Source organism: Theobroma cacao, chromosome 6 (genome assembly GCF_053813885.1).
Source record: "Theobroma cacao isolate CCN51 chromosome 6, ASM5381388v1, whole genome shotgun sequence".
NCBI classification, from domain to species: domain Eukaryota; kingdom Viridiplantae; phylum Streptophyta; class Magnoliopsida; order Malvales; family Malvaceae; genus Theobroma; species Theobroma cacao.
In genome coordinates, this window is record NC_142644.1 from 21,141,391 (window position 1) to 21,156,899 (window position 15,509).

Consider the following 15,509-nt stretch of genomic DNA (forward strand, 5'->3'; position numbering starts at 1 on the left):
AACCTTTTTTGGGTTTCAAGTATCAATTCCTTATGAAGAAGTATGGATACCGTTGGTCCAAAATGCATATTTTAAGTTAAAAGTCATACCTTTTGGCTCTTTTCAAGCCTCAACTTTCCATCAAACTCATTTGAGAAGACATGGAGCATGTTTTTGAGTTTAAAAACACTTAAAATCATTCTTTTCTCAATTTACTTCTTATGTGAGGTAAGGTGTTCGTAGATTTACTATTGTTCCCACATGAGTAACAATGTTAAATTTTCACTAAAAAAGTATCATGATCAAAACTCAAGGTTCATGATTGGTGCAAGGGTTTAATGGGAAGGACCCACACTATCAAAACAAGCCTCAAAACAAATGAAACCAATTGCTAAAAATACTTTATGGGACGCATCAATATGGAAACATATATAATCTATATATATAAGTATCAACTATCAAAGTATATCAATTTGCACAATCTCGTGCTTAAAATGCAAAAGCAAAATATTTTCAAATATCTAAAGTATAAGCCACTTCGTGGCAAAACCAAACTATAAGCCATGTTGTGGTAAATCCAAAGTATAACATTTATTTACAAATGTAAAATAGAGTTCAATATCATAATAACAAATAAGACCAGACCAGTGAAGTACAACTCTAAGAAAAAGACTGACGTTTATTGGATGCCTTATCAATCACCTACCAAACCAAGTAAAGTAACTCCTCCCAAAATGCAATGAGCCAAGCAGTCTACTGATCAGCAAAAAAAATGAAGGAAACTAACATGTGAGTCACAAAGACTCCATAAACAGATATGGGAAGGAGTTACAAGTTAAAATGGAAGAGGGTTTATCAAATACACTTTCAAATTAATGTATGTAAACAATTTCCAAATATTATCAAAGTCTACTTCCCAAGCATAATCACATTTCCAAATGTTTTCGAAGTTCGTTTCTCGAGCATATATCAAATTTCCAAATATTCCCATAGTTTTGCTTCCAAAAAGTAATCCACTCTTTTCAGAATATTTCAAATAAAAACAGAGTTAAGAGTATTTTGAAAAGTGTAGTAGTTTAAACAAATCCATTTGTATTTTTAATATCCTTAAGAATATTTTGAATTTCAATGCAATTAAAGAAGTTTTCAAATATTTCTAAAATTCACTTTCCAAGCATAACTCAATCGTTTTTAAGTGTTTTTGATAAAATCAAAGTGTTTATAAAATTTAATAGTTAAAACAAAAACCTTTGACATCTTTGAAATCCTTCTTAAAAACTAATGAAAATTCAAAAATAGGCTTTAAGTATCAATACATTACTCAGATGCATCAATACATTTCAAACAAAATGTCTTCCATAACATTTGGACCCAAGGTATCAATATTTTTCTTCAAAGTATTGATACTTTCCAAACAGAATGCAATTCTTGAAATTTCTAAAAAGCAAGTATCGATACTTCATGTTGAAGTCTCAATACCTCCTTCATTGAACCCGGTTATTTAGCCTAGAGTACCATTCTAAGTTGTTAAACAAGTCCATAATCATTCCACTTCAAAGTCATCAAAATTCACATATCAAAATCAAATTTAATTAAGGTGTGGAGCTTCAATATGTAGAACTAATAACAAAGTGAGTCCAGGCATATAGCCACTAATTGAATAACAAAGAGGGTAGGATCGCATCAACTACCAAGTAAGACAAAGTTGTGTTATAGCACTTGGGTGGTTCAGTACATATAGTCACCAACCTTAAAAGAGACAAAGCATTGTGCACAATGACTAATGTCTACTGTCGTTAGCTACAGGTCCTTAACTTAATAAGCTCCACTAAAACATTTTTTCAAGTTTTTAGACTAACCAAAATTCATTTTGAAAACAAAAGAGTGAATCCATTCACTTATAAAATCAAAGGAGTCGAGACAAAACTCATCCATTGTCATTAATATAATCAAATATCTCAAAGACAAAGTGACCCAATGCTCTGGTCCATTCAAAGAAAATCATTTTTTTTTTCATTTCAAATATTGAAGTAATACAATCAATTAATCCATAGACAAATAATCATGGTTGCAAGAGTTGCAACCTACATATAGAAACTCTTCTTCTTGGAGCTAGCTATGGATACAATTGAAAGCCCTATCAAAAACTTGCTCCATTTCCTTATAGCATAGACAAGTATGGGTAGAGGTCACCATCACTTGTAATGTGCAAATGTAAATGCAGTTGCAGTCAAGTGACTACATTGATTTGATTCAAAGGTGCAATTATCTTTAAATGTACTAAATTCTATCAACATTTTTAAGTCGGTACTCTATCCTACTAGTTAAAGGAAACTGTAGAAAAAAAATTGACATGGAAGAATACTTGTGAAGATTAAGAAAGAATGTTAATTCAGTTTACCTAACATTAAACACTCAATCAAAGGCACTGCTACACAAAGAGAAAGAGAAAGAACAAGATGATTTCTTGGCAATTTTAATTTTAATCTTAAAAAGAAAGCAATAATTTGTCAAGTACTCAAAATCACAATGTTAAATGAGATGATTTCTTGAAAAATTATTTTGTCATTAATGCATTTAATGGGCTTATTTTGATTTTCAAACATATATTAAAAAGCCAATAAAATCTTTTTGTTTCTTTTTATAAATGGATTATGAAATAATCTTATTAAAAATAATATCACATTTAATAAAAAAAGAGAAATTTTAAGTGATAATGATTTTAATCATGATATTTATAAAAATAACTCTATAAAATATTGAATTTTTTTTATAAAGGGGAATTCAAACTTAATTTTTGCAAAAAAAATAAAAAATTAATGTATCTATTATGGAATCAAATAATCAATTAAGAAAATATTTATATTTATTTTTTACCACCATTAATCTTTTATACTTAAACATTTGACTTATTAATGAGTATATGTATCATATGTTCAAAGATTTGTATTTTTCAAAATTTTTTAGTTCAATTTAGTCCTTAAACACCTTAATTTTGTTCAAAGTAATATTTGTATTATATATTTTTGTTCAATTTAGTTTCTATGACGTAGCCTCGATTTTTTTAAAATTATTTTCTCGATCTGCCATGACATCATGTCAATCTAATGTGGCATTGCCACAACATCATGTCAAAATGACATGGTATTGCCACTTCAATGTTGATGTCATCACCTTTAACGCAAGTATTGGCGACGTAAAGGGGAGAGATTAAATTGTTTAAATTTCTAAAATTGAGAGACTAAAGTGATTGGATTTTGAATACAAGGATTAAATTGACGAAAATGTATAAGTACATGGACTATTTGGATACTTTGACCAATCTTTTTTGTTGATTTCAAGTTTTATTTATTTATTTTTATGTATGAAAATTTATAATCTATGGAATATTTTTTTTTTGAAACTCAATCTACTGTAATGTTCAACTTCCCAATGCAATAAAAAAATCAATTTATATTTTTACGAATCTTTTTTTAAACATTAATATCATTAATATAATCATATAAAACATTTATAAAAAATAAAACATAACATAAAACTAATATTCATAAATATATATATACATAATTTTTTATCAAAATTTATTTATTTACAAAATATGTGACCGTCAATTTACTTAATTATTCAAAAATGTGAAAAATTTTCATTAATTAATTTGTTTAATTTAAACAGATCTCTTACAAAAAATTACAAAGTGTTTACATAAAATCAATTTGTAAAAATCTTATAACTAATTCATTTTATTTTAATATGGAAATGTCTAGTATTCCTTTTATTTTAATATCAAATCAATTTTTTTAATTTTTTTCCAAAATAACCTTATATAAAGTCGATTAGTCAGCTAAGGCTATAGGTTGGATTAAATCTCTTTAAAAAATCAGTTAAGTCGATTAATGAAAATCTTTAACTAATTTAACTGATTGCTCGTCGTTATTGATAGATGACATCACTGGTACATAACCGGTGGTATGAAGAAGAAAAGAATGACAAAAATAAAAAAGAAAATGAAAATGAAAAAAAGAAATTTTAAGTTTTAATTTTTTGTAAATTTAAAAATTAAAATTTCCATGTCAACCTTTTTTCACATTTTGTATATTTTTCATTAATAAATTTATTATTTTATTATTAAAAAATATTCTTGTAAATACTTTTTTTGTTAAATATTATTCAAAAATCACCCAAAATCAAAACATATATATATATATATATATAATAGTAAAATTCAACCAAAATTTAAAAAAAGAGTGACAAAATTAAATATTAAAGAAAAACAACGACAAATTTGGCCTTTAACCTAAAAATGACTTTGTTGCTTAGAAAATCTATCTGGTAGGGGGTACTGCATGCATGTTTTCACTATGTAAGAAGTTTCTATTATTTTTTCTATGAAAGGCTAAAACTTATGCTTATTGATGTTTATTTGAAGTGAATTTCTCTTAGCTACCTGTTACTGTTGAAAAATATACTAATCATAAAGCTTTTAACCACTACTATCCTCATTTGTCATTTTTATGGGTGAATTATTGGTTGAAATGTGCGAGTTGTGTACCAATGATTAAAGAAATATAAGATTACTTTAATATTTTGATTTAGTGATGTTTGTATCATTCGATAAAAAAAAATATTTGAATTCGAATTTTATTTATGGATGCAACGATTAATGCATTGTCCAATTATGAGGTATTCTTTGCTTCAAGACTTGACTTTTAGGATTCTTTTTCATATTATTGATAATTAAAGATCGGACCATAAGTTTATAAAATATGCTCATTTTTTGATATAAAATGTTTCTTTTATTTTCAAAAGATAAAACTGTAAGAATTAAATATCAAGACTAACAATGCACGGTAGGAAAAAAAAAAAAAACCCTTAAAAAAATGTTTGAAAATTATAAGCAAACAAAGAGAGCAACGAGGCTTTTCTCTTTTTAGGGACAAAAGGATTAAAAAGGTTTGAAAATCGAAAGCAAGCAGGGTCTTTCCCATTGCTGGACAAAAGGATTAAAAGCAAGGGTTAAAGTGTAGCATTAATGGGCGGTTAAGAGATGTGGGGTCCAGATCAGCTTGGACGATAAACAGATAATCAATCTGTCCAAAAAAGCTGCAATGTCACGTGTTAATTCCAATAAACTTGCCTCTCCCCATTTCAAAAAACACTCATTCTTTTTTTTTATTCATTTTAACTTTCAAATTTTGAAATCAGTAGGTTGTTGCCTTGGACCGAATAAATTACATTTATTTATTTTGCCGGCCTCCCTCCTTCCTTCCATATTCTTCTTATACTTTAATAATAATAATAATAATCTTCATGAAAATTCGGAAAATTTTGAATTTTAATTTAGCCCACCCGGCAACGCTATGCCACCCTGTTAATTGGGACTAAACAACTTGAAAATGATTTGAATCAATGGCTAGTTCAAAGCATGTGCCCAACCCCCTCCCAACCGCCCTTTACCACCATTTTCAATTTGGAAACTATCACCTTAGATCTAATCATTTTCCTTTTCAGAATTGTTAATTTTATGGTCATACGGTTTTGTTAGATGATACTCATAATTCACACTTAGATTAGCATTGTATATTCTAAACTGGATGCTTGACTTTTAAGTATACCTTAGATTTATATTTTAATATAGAGTTTCATGTTTAACTGTGGTGTCGAAAGCATTTGAATATTTGTGAATGCATTTTCTAACCAAAAGATTGGGTTTTGAATTTTAAGTTGTGATGTTGACCTTGCAACTAATGTGATGATAATATTGAATAATATATACGATGTTACCAACTGTGTCCGAAAGATGCAAGTACTTCCTCTCCTTTGGCTTTTAGGATGGATTACTATTATCGTTACCATGTTTTTGTCAATTCTCTTGAGTCTATGCTTGTGGCTTCTTCCGTAAATAAAATATATATATATATATATAAAAGGAAATTCCGTAATTTCTTTAAAACATGTCACTACACCAGTGGCTCTGATTCTTCACATGCCGTAGTTTCGCCCGCAGAGAAGCCTTTCTTTCTCCTCATCCAACAACAAATCCAATTTGCTCCCCAAATTGACCATCGTACCCTTTGCATCCCACAGAGTCAAAAGCCGCTAAACGAATCTGAAACGGGGTTAAAAACATAAAAACACCAACAGTCAATCGAAGCAATCCAACTCCCCACTAACCAGAAAATCGAAACCAAATTAACAAACCCTGGGAAGATGAACTGTCTTCACACTCTTTTATAGTCAACCGGTCAACCCTTAAACCCACCGATTAAAATAATCTTAATCCAATTTAAACAATTTTTTGAACTTTTTTTTTTTGGTTGTTTCTAAGTTTAAACCCACACTCTATCCCGCTCACTTCACTCTCTTCGTTTTCTAGAGATAAACGAAAGCCAACGTTTCCTCTTTTCCTGCTAAGCTCTAAGGGATGTTTCTTTGAGCTTAGCAAGGATCAAATATCAGGTTAAATTTTCAATCTTTATACGCATTCATTTAATTCTATAAAATACTCATTTGCAAAAGTTTTCCTTCTTTTTTCAGTTGTTGTTGTTAAATTTCAATGCATATTGGTCTATATTATAACTCACCAGATCGATTTAGGTTCCTTTGTTTTCTTCACTTTTTGAAAATTTTGAACCTTTTACGGAAATGGGTATCAAAGAAAATGTAGGTTGAAGGTTTTTTGTTTCTCATTACTTTTATTTTCAAACTACTTTATATTTGGAAACATTCGTTTTCCTTTTATTGTTCAGTTGTTGTTGCTGTCAAATTTCCATGTACATTATTGTTGATTGTTGATTGCGTCAAATGTTTTGAATTTTGCACGTGTTACCCTTGATTTCTGGCTGTATTAGATTGCTATTTAAAGTCTTCATATGTAAAACATTATAACCAGAATTTGGAAGAAAGCTTTCTTGTAAGATTTCAAATCTATGTTTTCTTTTCTAGGTCCTAGGTTCTCAAAGATTTCAGGTTCAATATTTTATTTGTTTCCTTTTATCAAATTTTCATGATTTTTTTGTTTTCGTTTGCTGCATTGTCTTGGCTTTTGATGTTTTTGTTCATTTTTGCTTTCCTTTGCGGGGCGGAGGGGAGCAAGCTTTATTCATATCTCTGGTTTTTGAATTATGTCTATAACGATAGGTGAAATGGGATTTCTCTTATAACACAACATTGAGACTACGCAAATTTTCCTTGAGATAGGAACGAATGTCCCCTAAATGCATTGCCCGGTCTACTATGTGCTGTGTGGTCTGGTGAAGTTATACTACTTTCATGTTCAAATCTTACAGAACAAATCACAAGTGTAATGAGAAATTGTTTGACAAATAAGTAATGGTATGGAGAAACATTATTTTGGATGAATGTAACAATGTGTATTCTTATTATGAATTTGAAGTATAAAAGGTTTTTCTTTGTTGTTGCATTATCAACTCCACCCATGCTGTTACCATGTTACATTATCTCGTCTCTGAAATCTGTTTTCAGACGTTTCCGTATCTTTTACCACTCTATGTTTAGGATATAGTTTTTCTGAGATCTTGTTGCTTGATATCCTTATTATGATATTCACTTATGTATGATTTTGACCATGTTGATGCAGGGTTTTACTTTTCTAGGCTCATTTTAGTGCTCTGTGTTGTAATTCTCCAGGAGTTGTAAATATGAGGAAAGAAAATGTAGCTTCTGCTAATGCTGGAGAACTTAATGGTCGAATCACACGTGCTCGAGCAGCTGCACTGCGTGCTTCTGGACAGTTGCTGCCTCTAAATGCACCTAATCAACCAGATCAGAAACGAGTTTTGCGAGCAAATTCAAAAAGGACAGCCTTGGATGAAAACAACACCAATGCACCTTACAATGCAGGTCTTCAGCGTAAGAAGAGAGCAGTGCTTCAGGATGTCACAAATGTTTGCTGTAATAATTCATATAGGAAGTGTTTTAATGCCACAAAAATCCAGGTTAAAATTGCCATCCTTAGTCAATTTGTAATATCAGTCTAATTATGGTTGTAGATGTGTACTTTGTTTTTGAGAAATTATGGTATGCATATTCAGTCTGTTCATGAAAAAGGTGTTTATTGCTCAGATGTTTGTAATTTCAGATGTTGGTAGATTTTTTTTTGGTTGCAAAATAATAAGAAGTATGATCCTGCCTATTACTTAGATTTTATGATTTTGATACTGCCAGGGTAAGAGCAGCAAGCAGGCTAGAAAAGGGCATGCCAGTGCGTCCAAAGTGGTCCCAACTGCAGCAGCAGAAGTCCAGGTTACTCAAGCCAACTTGCAGAAAGAAGGCATTCAAGAGACTGCAAAATTAGAACCTGAATCAGAACAAGTTACATGTTCAGTTAATTTGAAAGTAGATGCAACTCTTCGGTTAAATAGCATAAAGGATGATTGCATACATTACCATTGGCTTGCAAATGAAAGTTGTGCAATCCCTTCACAACCCCAAAGTTCTCCAACAAATGGTTTGCCTACTACTTCTCTCTTACTCACCTCCAAAGTTGATGATAAAATACTTAGGAATGAATGCACACATATTAAGTTTGGTTAGTATGGAAGAATGTACATCTTGGTGAGAGAATTGTGTACTTCACAATTTTATGCATTTGAGTGTAACCGTCGATACTCACATTGAGAGGTGATAAAACTTTTAATTGTTTACTTGTCATCCAAATTGGACATGATATATGAAATTTATGTTAATAGTAAAGATCTGAGACATTGCTACTTAGACATATTTATGCATCCATTCAGTGCTATTAGGTGGGAAGGTCAGCACCATGAAGGGGCTAAATTGATTGCCTCAGTCTTAATCTGGGGTGCTTTCAAAATCAAATAGTTGGCCACTGCACTTACAAAGTGGGATTTCTTTTGAATGGCAAAATGGACAATCTTTTGAAGAACATTAACATTATATATCAATAACTGTTTATCTTCTAACTCTCTAAAGCCAAGTAATACCAAATAGATAGCTTTATATACTTATTGTTTAGTTCATTGCATTATCCTTATTAAAATATAAAGTGTTGTGGAGACTCCTTTTAGTAATACATTCAGGAAACTAAATGTCTTGCAACCTCTTTGTCAAGCAATATGTTTCTTTCCAGCTCGGACAATAAAAAGTACATTGCATTGCTTGCTTTCTTGTCTTTGTAATGTTTATAAAGTGGAGGTATAGGTTAAAATATGCTTGCCTTGTTTCTGTATATAGCTTCATGCTGCAAAAATTGACATTTTTGTAATGGTTACAGCGGAGAAGGTTAGCTTTTCTGGGACCTCGATAACATCTAGCGATCCAGACTTTATAGACATTGATTCAGATAAGAAGGACCCTCAACTGTGCAGCCTTTATGCCCCAGACATTTATAACAACTTGCGTGTTGTTGAGGTAGGAGCCATGATGTCATTCTTATCTTTGTATCACTTTCATGTTCCTATATTCATCATTACCCCTTTCAGATCTATTAAGCAACTTTTGAATTTCATTCCCAAAGCAGTAAAATTGGTGACATGAGTAACCGCTTGAAGCTAAACCAAATTTATGTGACTTGAGGTGCATGTGCATCCTTTCTCATGGTAGATTTTGCAGTTTGTGGTTCCACTATGACTTTATTCACATAAAAAATTACTTAGAAATATCTCAGACATATTGCTCTGCCTACCCTTGTTCTGTTACTACCAGACTGTAAATGTTTGAGAGCTGTTTCCTCCCATGCTCAATCCACCAAAAGATAATAAGAGAAGCTGTTTTCCTTTGGGCTAGAAACCCAAAATGGAGTGGTCTGTGAATTAATTGATAGACTCTTGATACAAATTAAAATAGATTGAGTGCTGACCTATGATCAACGCATGAAAAAGGATAGTGATCAACTCTTCGCATTTGAAACATCTACTCTCGATGGCTTATTTTTCTTGTATTTAACTTGGAAATTTGTATGCATCAGCCATTGTTTGAGCTGAAGAATAGTTTGAACCAAAATACCTTCTAGTTGAACACATTAGAGCTCCCCAAGAGGCACACTTCCTAGTGAGGGGATCTGTAATCATTCATAAGCAAAACTGTTTAAGTTATGATCTCTCCAATCAAAACTCATTGCAGAAAACTTCACAGCGGAGGACTTCTTTCCCAAAGTTTTGGGTTCATGCATACTGTGTGATTTTGCTAGCTAACCTCTTAGCACTAGCAGACTTCAAAGCTATGTAATATTGTGCATTTTCTTTTTTGGATATGCTTAAAATTTTAGTACTTTTTTTTTTTGAACTCTAGTATGCTTTGTGTGTGCATTTAGTCATCTCCATCCAATAACATTTGTGGTTTCACTTCTCAATTCCTACTTCAGTCAGGGAGAGATACAGGGAACTTTTTGTCTTTCTGCAGTCGTTTTCTTAGCTAGAATGTTTAATCTTTGCATTTGGTTTAATCTTTTTTTTTCCCTTCAGCTTGTTCGCAGGCCGTATCCTAATTTTATGGAGACAATACAGCGAGATATCACTAAAAGCATGCGGGGAATTTTAGTTGACTGGCTTGTGGAGGTTAGCATTGTTGTGCTATCTAAATATATATAATTGTATAAAATGTACAGTGATAGAAAGTTAGGCTTTTAGGTTTTGAAAGTACAAACAGGCTTCCCAATTAAATTTGTATCAAAAAATTATGTCCAATAACACATCATTTGATATCTTGAAGCAACAATGCTTTGATCTAGGTATGACAAATGTTTTTCTTGTTCCTGATGCATATCACCATTAAAAGGTGTTGACATTTCAATACCGTTAAATGCTTTTGAGCTTTGGCTGAAAATGAACAATATGTTTTAGGCTGTTTATAATGGCTATTTCTTGACACAATTAATTTCTTTTTTTCGTATACAAAAGTTAAAAGGAAGTAACATCTTGGTTTCAGGTATCTGAAGAATATAAGTTGGTGCCTGACACACTATACCTCACAGTGTATCTAATTGATTGGTTTCTCTCTCAAAACTTCATAGAAAGACAGAGACTTCAACTGCTTGGGATCACTTGCATGCTCATAGCCTCGTAAGCTTTCACATCCATAGCAGAGTTTGTTGCATGATTTATTTTCAGTCAGGAATTCAAAATTTTAGTTTTTATTTACAACTGCAAATACATTTGATGCTGAAATTAGAAAGTGAAGATGAACACCCTTGAATCTAAATAATCATCCTCTATGCAAAGCACTGACAGTGATGTCGTGAAGAAGGAAGTGGCTGAATAAGGATAACATTGAAAAATTGATAAATATTATCAAAATGCTTGAGACACAGTCCAAAATTTAAATGATTAGAAAAGTTTCATGTCAAGTTTGATAAACATCAATTTTGCAAGTAGGAAAAGTGATTTCCATGTTGGCATCATCCTAGAACCGTTAATGGAGTTATAATTATTTTTGTGTGAATATTACTTAACCACAATGAGCCTAGTTGGTTAGTATACTTAAAATGATTTAATCTCAAAGCTTCAGAGATGTCAATGGTGCACTCACCGTAAAATAACTTCTGCATTTGCTTTCCTATTGTAATTCTAACTTTGGTTTATCTTTATACTTGAAGCAAGTATGAAGAAATATGTGCACCTCGTGTAGAGGAATTTTGCTTCATTACAGACAACACTTACACTAGAGAGGAGGTATGTCATTATTGCTTTACCAATAATCATGTACTTACACATTCATGAAGTTTTGTAACAGCCTGTTACTTCTTTTGTCTTCTTTATTTTCCGCATGGTTCTTATTTTGTGCTGTAGGAGTTTTCTGTTTGCCAATTAAGTGGCTAGATTAAAGCATGGGGCATGGAAAATTTGCTGTCATTGCTTTGGGAAATGGGCAAATATAGGGTAGAGGTTAAGAAATGCAAGAAAAGAGCTATGTGGCTTGAAACTGGAATTTTTCTGTCTTCAAATAAAAAAGAAAAGAAAAAGAGGGAGGTGGGAAGAGAAGAAGGATGGTTAGCTCTGGTGGTTTTCTTTCCTTCCTTTTTTCCCTAGTGGCTGTTAATGCATTTTAGAAGTTTTTGACCCAGATTTTCTGCATTGGCAGTTAGGTTCTAGCTTTGATATTGAGCTATATAAAATAATGCTGGGGTTGACATGAACAGCTATATTGGGGCACATGCATGTTATTTATGTATGCATGCACCCATGCATGTGGCTATGTTGTTGACTTTGCACATAAAGGTTGGGCTAATGAATTGGTCTGGTTACCTTTACTGCACTAAAACTAGCCAAGTGAAGTTTAAAATTGGGATTAATTTATGTCATTTTCTTCCTTTCTTCCCTTGTTCAATACTTTTAGTTACATTTCTCACTAAAAGAAATTGGCAGGTGCTAAAAATGGAGAGTCAAGTATTGAAGTATTTTGGTTTTCAAATATTTGCACCAACTGCAAAAACTTTTCTCAGGTATTTTTGTCCAATCCAAAGTATGCATATGCAATACTGACAGTCATATAATGCTCCATTCATCATCCTAATGCTCTTTCCTGCATAAATTTCTGGTTTTCAGGAGATTCTTAAGAGCAGCACAAGCTTCATACATGGTAACATATTTAGTTGGGGATAGAACTGGCCTTAATTCAGATGGTACCAAGCACCTTATCTTTTAGCATATGACTGAATTTTTGGTTCCCAATTCTCAATTGCAGAGCCCTAGCATAGAACTGGAATACTTGGCAAATTATCTAGCAGAAATGACACTAATTGACTATGGTTTCTTAAATTTCCCTCCTTCTATCGTTGCTGCATCAGCTGTGTTTCTTGCCAGATGGACTTTGGATCAGTCTTGTCACCCATGGGTTTGCATTCTATTCATCTGTCCTTCATTTGGTTCTATGCTATATATCTAGGGCTTATTTTATTCTCCTTTTTGGCAGAATCCAACTCTTGAACACCACACGGCATACAATGTATCAGATCTCAAAACAACAGTTCTTGCATTGCAAGATTTACAGTTGAACACAAATGGTTGTCCTCTAAATGCTATACGCATGAAATATAGACAACAAAGGGTAACAGCTTCTTTGAACTTGAGTTATACTTGATTAAATATTAAAATGAATTTGCATCATTTAAAACTGTAGTATTATTGATTCAAGTGTTCTCTAATGGGGTTGTTGTTATACCAGTTTAAATCTGTGGCAACCTTTTCTTCTCCGAAACTGCTTGAAACTCTATTCTAAGAAAAGTGGCTACTTCCAGATGACTTCAAGGGGCTGCTAACAGATAACATAATTCTCGGGTGGAAGTTTCCTCTGAATTTTTCCATTTCATGAGGTTGTACCTAATCTCTAGTGTTCATATCCTAACCTCTTCATTCATGTTACTAGTACTTAATATTCCTAAATCTTGTCCATAGATACTTGCAACTCCAGGTTTTGGTTCTTCCAAAACTGTTTCTTTGTAAGGTCACCAAGTTCAAAATTTTAAATATCTAACTGTTGATATTGTTATATTGTTGAATTTAAACTAGCATAACACTATGGTGGCTGAGATTAATTTGTTTAGTTGTAATGTTTGTAAGAGAAGAAAAATGTAACCGGCTAAAGCCTCAATTGAAAGAGCTGATTTTTCTTTGCAACTTTCTTCAACTTGTGCCATAATGTTCTTCGATAAGAATGCTTTGTTGTGTGCGCTTCTTTATTTATTTATTTATTTATTTTTACATTACTATTATTATTCAGAATTTGTTTGGTTAGTTTGGTTGTGACTTGTGACAAGTGATTTTTTTTTTATGACTTCCATGTCATGTATAATGAAACCTCTTTCCATCTTCACCCACACAATTACAGACTTAGGCTTTGCTTATTAGGATGAATAGAAAGTTGTGAAAAGTGGAAAAAGAGAATTTGTGTTTATTTGATGTGTTTGGTAAGAAAGATGAAAAGGTGAGTAGAAAATTTCATTTTCTTTTTATTCATTATTTGATGAGTAAAAAAAGAATTACATTATTTTATTATATAAAACAATACCTTTATTTTAAAATCTCATTTCTTTCGAACTTTCCTCTCTTTCAAATTCGAATACCTTGGCTTTAACCATTTATTTTAAATATAATTGTAGATAAGTTAGATAAGAGACTATCATGCTGCTTTTCCAAAAAAAAAAAAAAAATCGTGTCTAGAAATACCCCATTTATACTTATTTGTAAAGCACATAAAGTTTGAGAATAAAATCTCATTTCGTTCAAGCTTTCCTCTCTTCATTCTCTCTCATATTTCTATTGCCTATTGTGTTGCTTTAAGAACTTTTCAGCATGCTTGGTTTATAAAAAGGAATAAAATGAGAATGGAATAACCATTCTAAGAAAATAAAATAGAGAAAAATTAATTATTATATAGATTGGTTCATGAGAATGGAATAAGAAAGAAATTGTTTATTATTTATTTCATTATTTGCTTGGTAGGAATAATTTTAAAAATAATTAAGGAATAATTGGTAAATGATAAAAATATTTTATATTAAAATTTAAAAATTTTTTAAGTTAAAAACAAAAATACCATGATGAGAAAAAGACTCTTTATTGTAAATAAGTAATTTTTTTACCATAATAAAAAATAATTTAATAATATTTTTTCATAATACATGCTCTTTAATTTTGTTTTGTTTAATAATACCTTTGGTACTAATTTCTTTTTCATTTCTTAGCATTAAAAGTGCTTCATTGTTACGTCAAATTCACGTCTCTATTGGATTTAGAGGAAGAGGAAAAAAGAACAATAATTCAATATATATTCTAAGGCATCATATAAAGGGAAACACCATGCTATATAATGCTATAACATGTGATACAATTCACAACAGGGAATCTCTAACAACTAGTCTAAGAGCATGCAACATGCCATCGTACTCGCATGTAAACTCCAATTCATGAAATAGAGAGAAATTTTCCAAGATATTACATCTTTAACTATCCAAGTTGCTAGAGTTATTCCATAAATAAATCTCTATCACTATCACACAGGACCTATAACAAAAACAAGTGAAGATCATATAGATCACAATTTACAAAAACCTCATCTATAATAATATGAGATGGATAAAGATATTAATAAAGAACACAAATATCCATAATAATATTTAAGAATATAAACATTCATAATAATATTCATGAACACAAACATCCATAATAATATTGTTGTCCTTGAAAAACAAACCAACTAACAACAAGTGTTTAAGTTCTCAACAAGTAACAACAAAGTCTTGAAAAACCAAAAATTTTAATATCAAGGCCTTGAGATAATCTTTCTCAACCATCTAAGTTTGCTGTTAGGCGGAAGAGTATAAAAATAAGTCATTTGGGATGGATTATTAGTAAGTTTGTAGGATTCTTCATCAATTTCATCCTCTATCAATCCTGCAACCTCACGTAATTCACTATTCAAATATTGAAGTTTTTTGGATGCACAAGTACTTCAGTGCCCAAAGTATGGCTCAATGAAGTTCCAATATTTTCTAATTTCTCAAGCAATAAAATGGCAGGATCCATAAATTTTTCAAACCCATCCACTTTACTCGT

General features: G+C 31.3%; 1 protein-coding gene across 1 annotated transcript; it reads left to right on the plus strand.

Annotated features, from left to right (window-relative positions):
• The first annotated feature begins 6,120 nt into the window (after positions 1-6,120).
• On the plus strand, positions 6,121-13,571 carry CYCA2;4 (Cyclin A2;4). Its single transcript, XM_018122590.2, has 12 exons — positions 6,121-6,435; positions 7,627-7,934; positions 8,164-8,446; positions 9,233-9,369; positions 10,422-10,514; positions 10,885-11,018; positions 11,552-11,627; positions 12,321-12,397; positions 12,501-12,534; positions 12,640-12,789; positions 12,868-13,002; positions 13,120-13,571. The coding sequence occupies exons 2-12, from the start codon at positions 7,638-7,640 to the stop codon at positions 13,171-13,173; spliced, it is 1,470 nt and encodes a 489-aa protein (XP_017978079.2). The 5' UTR covers positions 6,121-6,435; positions 7,627-7,637; the 3' UTR covers positions 13,174-13,571.
• The last annotated feature ends 1,938 nt before the right edge of the window (positions 13,572-15,509 follow it).